Consider the following 12,090-nt stretch of genomic DNA (forward strand, 5'->3'; position numbering starts at 1 on the left):
TGAGCAGGGAGAGATGGAACATATTCCTTTTATGCAACAGGGTGGACTTTCATAAGTGACAGGAGTGTCACAGGCTGTGTGTGCTCAGCCCCCAGAGGGCCAGGCGGCACCCAGAGGGCATTCCAGCAGAATAGGGGTTCCCTGGCCCCTGAGCTGAGCCTTTGGGAAGCAGACATTTCAGATGGCGCCCCTGGTCTGTAAATGAATCCACTGCTGAAGATGGCTGAGGGGTAACGTGGTACTACTTGAAATTGACTTTTCTCCTTTCCCTCCAGGACAGAATGAATTCTATGAGAAAGCTGCTGCTTCTGGCCTTGTTTGTCCTGTGTGTTGAACGCTATTTCAGGTAAGAGTAAAATATCCATGACCAGTAGCAACTGGCAGACGTGATCTAAATGAATCTGGTCCACAGATACTAATAACACTTGAAATTGGTCAGGCGTATCCCTCCTGTTTGTGGGACAAAGCACGCGCATGTTGATTCTTTCCATTTTAAACATTCAATGATTATTTACCAAGTGCCGTCTGAGCAGCAGCAATGAAGCGTCGTGTGGGTCCCGGGTGGGACCCTGGAAACGCGAGAGTGCACGAGGGGAAAGCTGGAGGGGCTGGCAGGGCGGACCTGGGTGCTGCTGCATAACCATCAGTGTCGTCCAGGTTTTTGGTGACAGGTGATGGGCTCGGGGCCTGCCAGGTGCTATCTTCACAGGTGTTTTTTTTTTTGGTTTTTGTTCTTTTTCTGTAAAAGTTCTCTAAAAATAAAGTGTATTTAAAAAGGAAGGAGAAATACAGTAAAATAAATGAATATGCAAAACCAAAGAAGAAAAAGTCACCCCACTGCTTTGGTACCCTGCACCATTTTGCATCTCTTCCTGTGGCATCTCACCCGAAGGAAAGGGGTTGTGGCCAGGTGCAGCAGTACTCAGGTCGGCTCTGCGATGACAACAGTGACCCACGTGCCCTCCTCGGCAGGAAGGGGGCTCTGGGCCCCACGCTCACCCACTCGTCCACGGCGGGACTCTGGCATGGCCCACAACTGTCAATCCCCCCGGTATATAATAGGTGCTCGATAATTATTGGGTTAAAATAAATGGATCTGAATTCTAGAATTTTTGTGATTCAAATTGCAATAGGCCTTGTTCAAATTCAAAACTTAAATAACTTTTTCATTTATCTAAAGAGTGTTGTTTACTGACCCTTTAGGGCTGACAAATTTAGGCACGAAAACCACAGGATGCTGAGTTATGGCTGAATTTCTGATCAACGGTGAACGCTTCCTGGCAGGCACCACTGGGACTTGCACTAAAACCTCCCTCGTTGCTTATCTTAAACCCACATGGAACCGGAGCCCGTGTGGTGTCTGGCAGACCTGCACGTCTGCCAGCAAGAATCTGTGGATAAAGATCCCACAAGCTAGAGAGCAACACTGCAGGAGCCAAGCGGTTCCAATTTTCTGGCAACAGAACCAGAAAAGCAAAGACAGAAACCCCCAAAGGCCCCCAGTGTTGGCTTCCTGCCTGTCGGTTCAGAAGCAGTCTAGAGGTGTGCATATCTGTGTGTCGGTTACATGTATGTACTGTGAGCACACGTGTGTGTGGAGCAGGGAAGGCACAAAACACGAGATGGCAGTATTGCACCAGGTTTATTGAACAGCAGCCCTTCTGGAAACAGTGCTCCCCCACCCTGAAGGGGAGTGGGGAGGGTGCAGCCCGTCTGGTTGAAGTCACCAGCAGCTGGGAGGGCGTCTGTGGGTCAGACCCCGAAGAGCAGCAGAGACCGGGTTTGTCTGTGTGGTGAGCGGACGTGGGGCTCACTTCCATGTGTAGCAGGCTGACCTGATGCTTATTGGGCCTGCATTGGAAGCGGCTGGACATGTGAGAATGCGGTTTGGGCTCAGGCGTGTACGGCACAGGAGCCTGTGGTAACGTCCCCCTCCGGCCTCAATGGCCCGCGTCCCCTGCTTGCCCAGGATCAGGCTGCCTCTGCCAGTCGTTCAAGTGTCCCTCTCAGGTCAGGACCCCTTCAGCCAACCGCGGTCCACTCATCCGTCATTCCGTCCGAACTCAGGACATAGAATGTTGGTCCACAACACCAACATTCTAAAAGAAGGACCACTTTTTCGTAAGTTTCTTCTTTGTCACTTCATGTTTTTAGTGACATTTGGCCTGGGCTTTGACAGTGTTGTCCTGGGGAACCTGATAATGACGTATCTGTGGCTAAGGACGCCTCCGGTAATGTCACAACGGGACGCCCTCCCAGAGTTATTTCTCGTGTTGGCAAAATACCCCAGGGTTATGGAAGGAAATTCATTGCCTAAAAGGTTGGTGATTGAATAATTAAAAGCATAATAAAACCCTAGATGGGGCCAGCCCGGTGGCTCAGGCAGTTAGAGCTCCATGCTCCTAACTCTGAAGGCCGCCGGTTCGGTTCCCACATGGGCCAGTGGGCTCTCAACCACAAGGTTGCCAGTTCAATTCCTCGAGTCCCGCAAAGGATGGTGGGCTGTGCCCCCTGCAACTAATAACAGCAACTGGACCTGGAGCTGAGCTGCGCCCTCCACAACTAAGACTGAAAGGACAACTTGAAGCTGAACGGCACCCTCCACAACTAACATCGAAAGGACAACAACTTGACTTGGAAAAAAGTCCTGGAAGTACACACTGTTCCCCAATAAAGTCTGTTGTGTGGGAGACCCTGCTCGCTGCACCACTTTCACGCGGGGTGTCATGCGGGGTCTCAGCTCCCGCTCCCCACATAAGAACGCAGGACATGGTGAGGCCAAAAAGGAACACCCACGGAGCCATAGGTAGGGGAGCCATACCACTATATTCTCGCTGGCGGCTGGGTTGGAGAAACAGGAGCCACACAATTCGCAACCCTCACTGCACCGCTTGCAGGCTCAGCCGCCATCTTCTTGCTAGCCCCCATTTTCTGCTAGCGTAGCCACAGCTGTTATATTAGTGGCCAATGGCTCACTGGTTACAGCTGACGGCCAACTAGCCACAGCTGATGGCCATCCAATCACAGTTGATGGCCATTTACTACCTGAGCCAGCACCTTTCCACGTGAGGCCGAGAGCCTGGAAACTGCTTTCTGGGGCTCTGCCCCCACAAAGTCCTATTCACATCCCCCAATAAAACTTTAAAAAAAACAACCTAGATGAATCACATATTTTAATGAAAATTAAAGACGCGAGACTCCTACTCCAACCCCTTCACGTCAACACATGACAAAGCCACTCGTGCGTGATGAATGGGTGAGTGAATTAAATCTGCATTTTGTGTGGATATGCTTTCTCTAATTTTCTTGCCTTCCTGGCCATCACCTCCTCACCCTACACCCTTTCCTGACCACCTGTTCCTTTCCTGAGCCAGGTGAGCTGTCCCTTCTCCAAGATGCTTTGGGGTGAACTTGCCACTTACGCTCCCAGAAGCCCTGTCTCCTGTTAGCACCTCCTGCCGGGATGATTTCAGGCTCCTCTGCCATCAGCTCCCCCGGGCAGGTCTGGGCTGTATGTTCATAGCAGCAGAACCAGCACCAAATGCACCCACCTTCCCCAACACGGGGCTCAGCAAGGAGTTGTTGAACAAATGAATTATGTGATAATTCGTTTTTCCCTTCGCACTCAGGAACTACCAAGTAGAAGAACCTGGGCTCTCAGACTGGTTTAATCCTAGGTAAGAGCAAAATGTCTGCTCACACAAACACGCACAGTAGAACTCAATTTGGAGTGGTAGGGTTTGTTCCCCCAACCACCAAGTTTTAGCTGTCCTGGGAGGTGCCCAGCAGTTGGGGTTTTAATTTTCAAGGCTGTTAATATGGACAAACTCCACATGGTTTACCCTTCCTGTTCATTCAGTGAAAGACAAAATCTCTTGGGTGGCAGCTTGAAAATGTCAGGAACGACCCCTCTGGATTTTGGTACCAGCTCCCGGGGTGGGGAGGTGCTTTTTGTGATAGTCACGGAGTATTCCACTTGATGGTTATATATGTAATTTATTCAGCTCATTCCCTATTGGTTTTAGATTGTTTAGACTGTTTGGGGCTTTTGCAAGCGATATTTTAGTGACTAACCTTGTACTTATATATTTTTACACTGTCACGTGGCTATATCTGTTGGATAAATTCCCAAAACAGAGTTATAAAATCAAGGAAGGCAGACATTTAAAATTTTGATGGAGGTTTGATAGAATTTGCCCTTTAACAATCATGCCATCTTCTTTTCTTATCTACAACAGATAAACTAAAGTATCATTAACTCTTTTATTCTTGGCAAAACTGCTAGTTAAGATATCCCAATGCAATGTGCATTTATGTAATTATTATTACATTTGAGCATATTTTAATATGTTTGTCATTCATTTGTATTTAATCTTCTGTGAATTCCTTTTTCGTACTAGACAAAGACTTTAACTCAGCTCTTTTAAATATGTTCAAAGAGCTAAAGGAAAGTATGAGGACAATGCCTTGCCAAAGAAAGAATATCAGCAAAGTATAGAAATCATAAAAAATAACCAAATAGAAATTGTGGAGTTAAAAAGTGCAATAACTGAAATAAATTTGCTAGAGGAGTTCAACAGTAGATTTGAGCAGGGGTGGGGGCATGGGGAGGGAAGAATCAATCATCTAAGAAGCTCAGCAAAGTCCAGATAGTACAAACTCAAAGACACCCACTACTAGGTAGATCATAAATTAACAAAAACCAAAGACAAAGAAAGGATCTTGGAAGCAGCAGAAGAGAAGTGATCCAATAAGACGAACAAGATTTTTAATCAGCTCCATGGAGACTAGAAGGCAATGGGATGACATATGTAAAGTGCTGAAAGAAAAAGAGCTGTCAAATAAGAATTCTCTATCCAGAAAAACTATTCTTAAAAAAAAAGAAGAAATTCAGACATTCCCAGAAAAGCAAAAACGAAGAAAATTTATCATTAACAGAATTGCTGTACAAGAAATACTAAAGGGAGTTCTTGAGGCTGAAATGGTAGGACACCGAACAGTAGCTTGAATCCATGTCAAGAAATACAGGACATCAGTAAAGGTAACTACACAGGTAAATATAAAAGACGGATTACACATATTTTCGTTTGCAATTTTCTCCAATCTGATTGAAAACACAGCTGCATAAAGTAACAATTATAAATCTGTGTTGGTGGCAGCAGAGTGTATAAAGGTGTGATTAGTCTGACAACGGCACAGAAGACAAGAGAGGAAATGGAGATATATAGGATTAAAGTCTGTAAACTATTGAAATTAAGTTGGTATTAAGTGATCCAGATTGTTATAAATTAAGATGTTAATTGTATCCCCAATATAGACGCAAAAAATTTCAACAAAATACCAAATATATGGTGATGGAAGGAGAATGGACTCTGGATGGTGAAAACACAATGGGATTTATAGATGACGTTATACAGAACTGTACACCTGAAATCTATGTAACTTTACTAACAATTGTCACCCCAATAAACTTTAATTTAAAAAAAATTTCAGCAAAATACTAGAAAACCAAATCCAGTAACACATGAAAAAGATTATACACCACAAACTAGTGGGATTTATCCCAGGGATGCAAGGATGGCCCAACATATGAAAATCAATCATGTGACAGATCACATTAATGGAAATGGAATGAGAAACAAGACCACACCATCATCTCTACATATGCAGAACAATTATTTGACAGAATCCAACATCCCTTCACAACATGCATGTTCAACAAAGTAGGAAGGGAAAGGAACTTCCTTAGCCTGATCAACCAAAAACACAACAAAAGAAAACAATGGATTAAATGGATTTCATTTTTAAATTAAAACATTTTGTGAATCAAAGGGCACTATCAAGAAAGTGAAAAGACAACCCAGAGAATGGGAAAAATACTGGCAAACCATATACCTGATAAGGGTCTAGTATCCAGAATATATAAAGAACTCTTAAATTGAAATGACAAATAGCGGTTAAAAATGGGCAAAGGATCCATATACACAGGTCTCCAGAGAACACACACAGATGGCCCGTAAGTGCTTGAAAAGATCCTGTCATCATTGGTGATGCAAATCTAGGTCATAACGAGATGCCACTTCACACCTATGGTGTGGAAATGTTGCAGGATGATGCGAATGACAATGTTAGACCACAAAAAGTATTGAAGAGAAGGTGGAGAAATTTACACTCTTATAAACTGCTGGCAGGAATGTAAAAATATAGAAGACAGCTTGGCCTCAAAAAGTTAACCATGGAATTACAATATGACCCAGAAATCCCACCTCTAGGTACCTACCCAAGAGAATCAATAACATGTTCACAAATGTGTTCAAAAATGTGTTTACAAATGTTCATAGCAGTATTATAATAGCTGAAAAATGTAAACAACCAAAATGTCCATCAATGGATGAATGGATAAAAAGTCCATATAATGGAATATTATTCAGCCATAACAGGAATGAAGTGCTGATTCATGCGACAACACAGATAACCCTTGAAGATGTGTTAAGTGGAAGAAGCCAGACATGAAAGTCCACAGTGGTGTGGTTCCATTTATGTGGCATTTCCAGGACAGGCAAATCTGCAGAGACAGGAAGTAGATGCGTGGTTGCCAGGGGCTGTGTGGGGATGGGGGGGCGGGGTATGGGGAGCTACTGCCAATGGGCAGAGGGGTTTATCAAAGTATTTTATTTTCTGGGAGCAACTGTAAATAGCATTCCATTCCTGCATGTCCATTAGTACTTAGAAATCAGATTAATTTGTGTATGTGCTGACCTTGTATCCTGTAACCTTGCTGAACCCACTTATTAGTTCTAGGAGATTTTTTTGTAGATTCCTTAGGATTTTCTGTGTAGACAATCAAGTCATCTGCAAATAGGGCAAGTGTCATTTTTCCTTTCCAGCCTGATGCTTTTATTTCCTTTCTTGCCTTATTGCAGTGGCTAGAACCTCTTACTCTGGTGAGTGGTATGGTTGCCTTGTTCCCAGACAGGGAGGAAGTATTCAGGCTGTCACCCCTGAGTGTGATGTCAGTGGCAGGATCTTTGTAGATGCTCTTTATCAAGTGAAGGTAATTCACCTCTATTCCAGTTTTTTGGAGAGTTTTTCTTTTTTATCACGAACAGGTATTGGACTTTGTATGATGCTTTTTTTCTGTGTCAGTTGATATGGGCACCCGACTTATTCTGTAGCTTCTTGATATGGTTGGTAGGTTGCCCTGAATGCTTTTCTGATGAGCCAGCTTTGCGTACCTTAAATGCTATTTTTATTTTGTTATTGAAAGCCAATCAGCTGTCTCTCTCCCTTTTTGAAGTGACTTTTCATGTCTGATGGATGGTGCAGAGGGACTTCAAGCATGAGGGGAAACTAACAAAATAAAAGCCCCCTCTATACCTTTTAGGAGGAGGAGAGAAGGGAAAAGGAGGAGGGACAAACACAGGGCACACAGGGTGGCATTGCTCCTGTGCCCACAGTGCTAGCTGCAGGCAGTAACCCGAGGATGCTCTGACTGAGCCTACGTTTAAGCTGCAGTGAGACCTCAAAGAAGGTAAGCCCTGGGCTCACAAGGAAGCAGGAACTGGCCGCGTCTCCCACCCTGAGTTGCTCTGGTTACTCTGTGGTACTGGGCAAGTCACTCGACCAGCCTGTGCCTCAGTTTCCCCACGTGGAGGACAAAGACTGTAATAGTGAACGGCGCACAGGGCCCTCAAACACAGTGCCAGGCACATGGCGGGCTCTGCAAGTGCCTGTGACTCAGGCAGCCTGTGCTGCGGTCACAGCCACGGCAGGGCCAGTGTCACTCATTCCTTGTTTGCTCCACAGAAAACGCCCTGACGTCATAGCAACCACGGACTGGCGTGCGCCTGTCATATGGGAAGGCACTTTCAATAGACAGGCCCTGTGGAGCCGTTACAGAGAGCGGAACCTCACCGTGGGCTTGGCAGTCTTTGCTGTGGGCAGGTAGGGCTACCTCTGCACTTTCTGGTTTGGGAGAAATGCAGTGAGCACCCATGGCCCTCCTGCCTCTGAAACGCTGTTCATGGCACCCAGGACCACTGCATCTGGTTGACCCGTGCTTGAGGTGTGACCTGGATGTCTCCCCATCCTTAGCTGGGTTGTATCTTTTTACTAACATGCATTTGGCACTACCGTGTTTCCCTGAAAATAAGACCTAGCCAGACCATCAGCTCTAATGCATCTTTTGGAGAAAAATTAATATAAGACCTGGTCTTATTAAAAGATGCATTAGATCTGATGGTCCAGCTAGGTCTTATTTTCGGGGAAACACAGTAGTTCTCTCTCTGTTTCCAACAGTTGTTCCAAAACTTCAAAGGCTTTCCTCAGGCCCCCAGCCCCCTGTACCCCTCAGCATCATGTGTCAGACAATACACATAGTGATGCGTGTTCCCCGGAAACCGTTTGGGACAGTCAGGGGGTCCCGCGTGGGTGTGTTTTGCAGGACCGTGGACCAGTACCTGGAGCTGTTCTTACGGTCTGCAAACAAGCACTTTATGGTGGGATACCGGGTTGTCTTCTACGTCATGATGAAGGACCCGTACGGAATGCCAGACCTGCAGCCAGACCCTCTTCGGACGTTCCAGGTGCTGACCATTGAAGAGGACAGCTGGTGGCACAACCGCGACCTCGTGCGCATGACGAGCTTAGGTGAGCACATTGTCAGCCACATCCAGGACGAGGTCGACTTCCTGTTCAGCATGACAGTGGAGCAGGTCTTCCAGGGCGACTTTGGTGTGGAGACCCTGGGCACCTCTGTGGCCCAGCTCCATGCCTGGTGGTACTTCAGAGACACTGAGAATGCCCCCTACGAGAGGCGGCCCCGATCCGCAGCCTGCATCCCGTTTGGACAGGGGGACTTCTTTTATGACGGTGAGCTTGTCGGTGGCACGCCCCTGCAGGTTTTAAACCTCATCGAAGACTATCTGAAAGGAGTGACCCATGACACCAAAAATGGGCTGAACAGCACCTATGAAAGCCACCTGAACAAGTATTTCTTCCTGCACAAGCCCGCCCGGCTGCTGTCGCCGGAATACAGCTGGGACGCCGCGTTCCTCCCGCCCCCGCAGGTTCGGTCAGTCAAGGTGCTGCGGCTCACAAGGGGGGCGCTGTAACCGTGGCCCCTCACCCCCAGGGGCGGGCAAGCCTCCAGCCCATGCAGCACAGGACGCCGCAAGATTTCCAGGTCCTCACGCAGGAAAGCTTGCCTCGGTCCAGGGGAAACTTCTTCTTGCGCTGCTGAACCATCATCCAACGTGGCCAATGCCAGACAAAGGATAAAAGAATGACTATTTAATGTTTCGTACACAGTGACGTTAGCGTCTGTATGTTGTAGGCAGCCTGGAAATAATTCTGGACGCACAAAATACATTATTTTAATGGAGGAAGACTCTCGTTCAGAAAAAAAAAGGAACAACAACATATATATATATATGTATATATATACACACACAAAAGGGGAAGGGATTGTAGGTGAAGGGAAACAGCATTCATCAACTCACTCACATGAAATACGAGTGCGTTCCTCAGATTTGGGGTATTTATTGCTGAGTCTAATACTCTCAAAGCCTCACTCTGCAGTGTGTGGCCGGACATGGGCGGCCATGTCTTTTATTGTTACGAGGAGAGCTCTCCAGTTTTTTAAAGCTCTAGGCATTTTATATGTCTTTTTTCTTAAGGAGAGACGTGTACTGAGCCCTGGGGTGAGGCACCCTGCAGGGGCCATGAGGAATGGAAATAGTTCAAAACAGAGCTATGCCCTCAAGCGGCCCGTGGCATGGCAGGAGACAGGAGGCTGTTGGTGGCATTTCTTTTGCAAGTTCAAAAGTGACGAGGACGTGGGTAGCCTGGAGCGCCGTGGAGGTTCATGAGAGAGAAAGGTTACAGAGTCCGTGTGAGGGCCGGAGGGCCCAAGGTCACAATGAGTGCTCTTCTTAGCCCCCCTTTTATGACATGAAAAACAGTTTAGTAAGTGTGTGGCCCGAATTGTGTCCCCTCAAATTCACAGGTGGAAGCCTCAACCCCCAGGACCTCAGAATGTGGCTGTATTAGGAGATGGGGTCTTTATAGGTGATTAAGGTGGAATGAGGTTCCTAGGGTGGCCCTGACCTTAGGACTGGTGACCGTATAAGAGGAGATGAGGACACAGGAAGGAGACGGCCATCTGCAGGCCCAGGGGAGGGGCCGTGGCAGGACCCAGCCCTGCCCACACCCGGCCCTCGGGCGCCCAGCCTCCACATGTGGGACGTGGACCTGGGGTTTGTGGTTTCAGCCGCCCGTCTGCGGTGCTTTGCCATGGCGGCCCACAGTCATGGCAGCTAAGACTCTCAAATGTTAAGGAACGTTGACAATGACTTCATGGGACAGAAGCTGGGGCCGAGAACGAGCTACCCACTGGTTTATGCTGAGACCTGCTGTCCCTTTCATTCGTGTGATGTCACCACCCCCTCTCCTGGTGCAGTCACCACAAAGACCTTCTTAGAGCTTGTACTGTGTTTCCTCGAAAATAAGACCGAGCCGGACCATCAGCTCTAATGCGTCTTTTGGAGCAAAAATTAATATAAGACCCGGTCTTATATTATATCATGTTAGATAAGACCTGGTCTTATAGTAAAATGAGACCCGGTCTCTCATATTAATTTTTGCTCCAAAAGACGCATTAGAGCTGATGGTCCAGCTGGCTCTTATTTTCGGGTAGTTGTCAGGGTGCAGCTTTGTCTCGCAGAGTCTCCTCTGACTGAACTGCAAGGCTGTTTCTGTGACTCCTTCATTCTGGTGTGTCACAGAGTAGCTCTTGACATTTAAAAAGACCTACACAGGTCTTAACACAGAGAAAACAGATGTCCCCTTAGCCACAAGCCCTATGTCCACTGTGACCTCAGGTTGGGCCTGGAGAGAGAAGGCGACTTGATTCCAGTGCTGCACGGAAACAAACAGAAACGATTTTTTCCTGACAATTTATGGCTATGGCTGCCACTTGAGAGCGGTTCTGAAATTTTACCTTAAAAAAAGCATGGGATCGATATGAAAGGTGATCTTGGGAAGGAGAACAGGTAAGCCCATGAATTCTACAGTTCCCAGGTCCAAGAACAGGCCTGTTTCCAGGTCATCCAGAGTGTCCGTTCCAGCTCCTGCCCCTCCTAGCAAGAGCACGCGTCCCCACACAGCGGACACTGATTGAGGTGGGGTTTTTTGTTTTTTTCCGTTTTGAAATTTTCACTTTGCCCATTAAATAAGCAAAAATAGCATCTCTTTCCTTGGATTCCTTGTGAGGTCAAACTTTCTTTTAAACTGCATTTATCAGCCTGTGATGTGTGTATGTGCAAGTGACCTGTTGGGTTCGTTTTGCTAACAGTGTTGCTTTTCGTCCTCCGGCGACCTTGGACATACAGCCGGTCATCGAGTAACATTCCGTTCAGGGTGGTTTCCATACGGCCTTGGTGAGATGCCCAGGCACTGACCCTTGACTGTGAAAGCTGCCGACGGTGAGTGGGTGCCGTCAGACATCGGTTCACGTGGCCTGTCAGTGACATTAGTGAAAAGTTACTGTCCATACTCACAGATGGGATATGAACACCGTCACATTTGTCGAAAACATGAATTTCAAGTTGCCGCTTTATGTTCATTTTATTGAGGATGTTTTCGACGTACCAAAGTCGAAGGTTTCAGAATGACCGTCTTCTCCCTTGGTCTTTACATCCACAGTGTAGACTTCCCATCCCCAGCTCACAGACAGTGCAGCGCGTACAGTGTTTCTTGTGACTCAGAATTCATCAGGAATTAATTTTAAGATAACGTGCCAAGTTAGATATCTAGCCTGATTTTTTTCCTCCAAGTATCTCAGCCACTTCCTTCAACACTCGTGTGGAATAAATAATGTTTTTGAAGATGGGCCATTTGTATAACATATTAAGTTATTATACTGGCTTGTGTTCACTTCTTGAGTTTATAACCAGTTTCACTGATCTTTCTTTCTGTCCCCTGAGCTAAGGCCACACAATTTTAGTCATTGGATCCTGATGTCAGTTGTGGGCAATGGTTGATCACTTTGTGTGACTCTTCTAAACCATTTCAAAACTTTCATCCCTTCGT

General features: G+C 46.6%; 1 protein-coding gene across 1 annotated transcript; it reads left to right on the top strand.

The window, feature by feature from the left end:
• Window positions 1-281: 281 nt before the first annotated feature.
• On the top strand, window positions 282-9,113 carry GLT6D1 (glycosyltransferase 6 domain containing 1). The gene is made up of 4 exons (XM_019756689.2): window positions 282-346; window positions 3,630-3,677; window positions 7,807-7,944; window positions 8,444-9,113. The coding sequence occupies exons 1-4, from the start codon at window positions 282-284 to the stop codon at window positions 9,111-9,113; spliced, it is 921 nt and encodes a 306-aa protein (XP_019612248.2).
• The last annotated feature ends 2,977 nt before the right edge of the window (window positions 9,114-12,090 follow it).

This window comes from Rhinolophus sinicus, linkage group LG04, assembly GCF_036562045.2.
Source record: "Rhinolophus sinicus isolate RSC01 linkage group LG04, ASM3656204v1, whole genome shotgun sequence".
Lineage (NCBI taxonomy): Eukaryota > Metazoa > Chordata > Mammalia > Chiroptera > Rhinolophidae > Rhinolophus > Rhinolophus sinicus.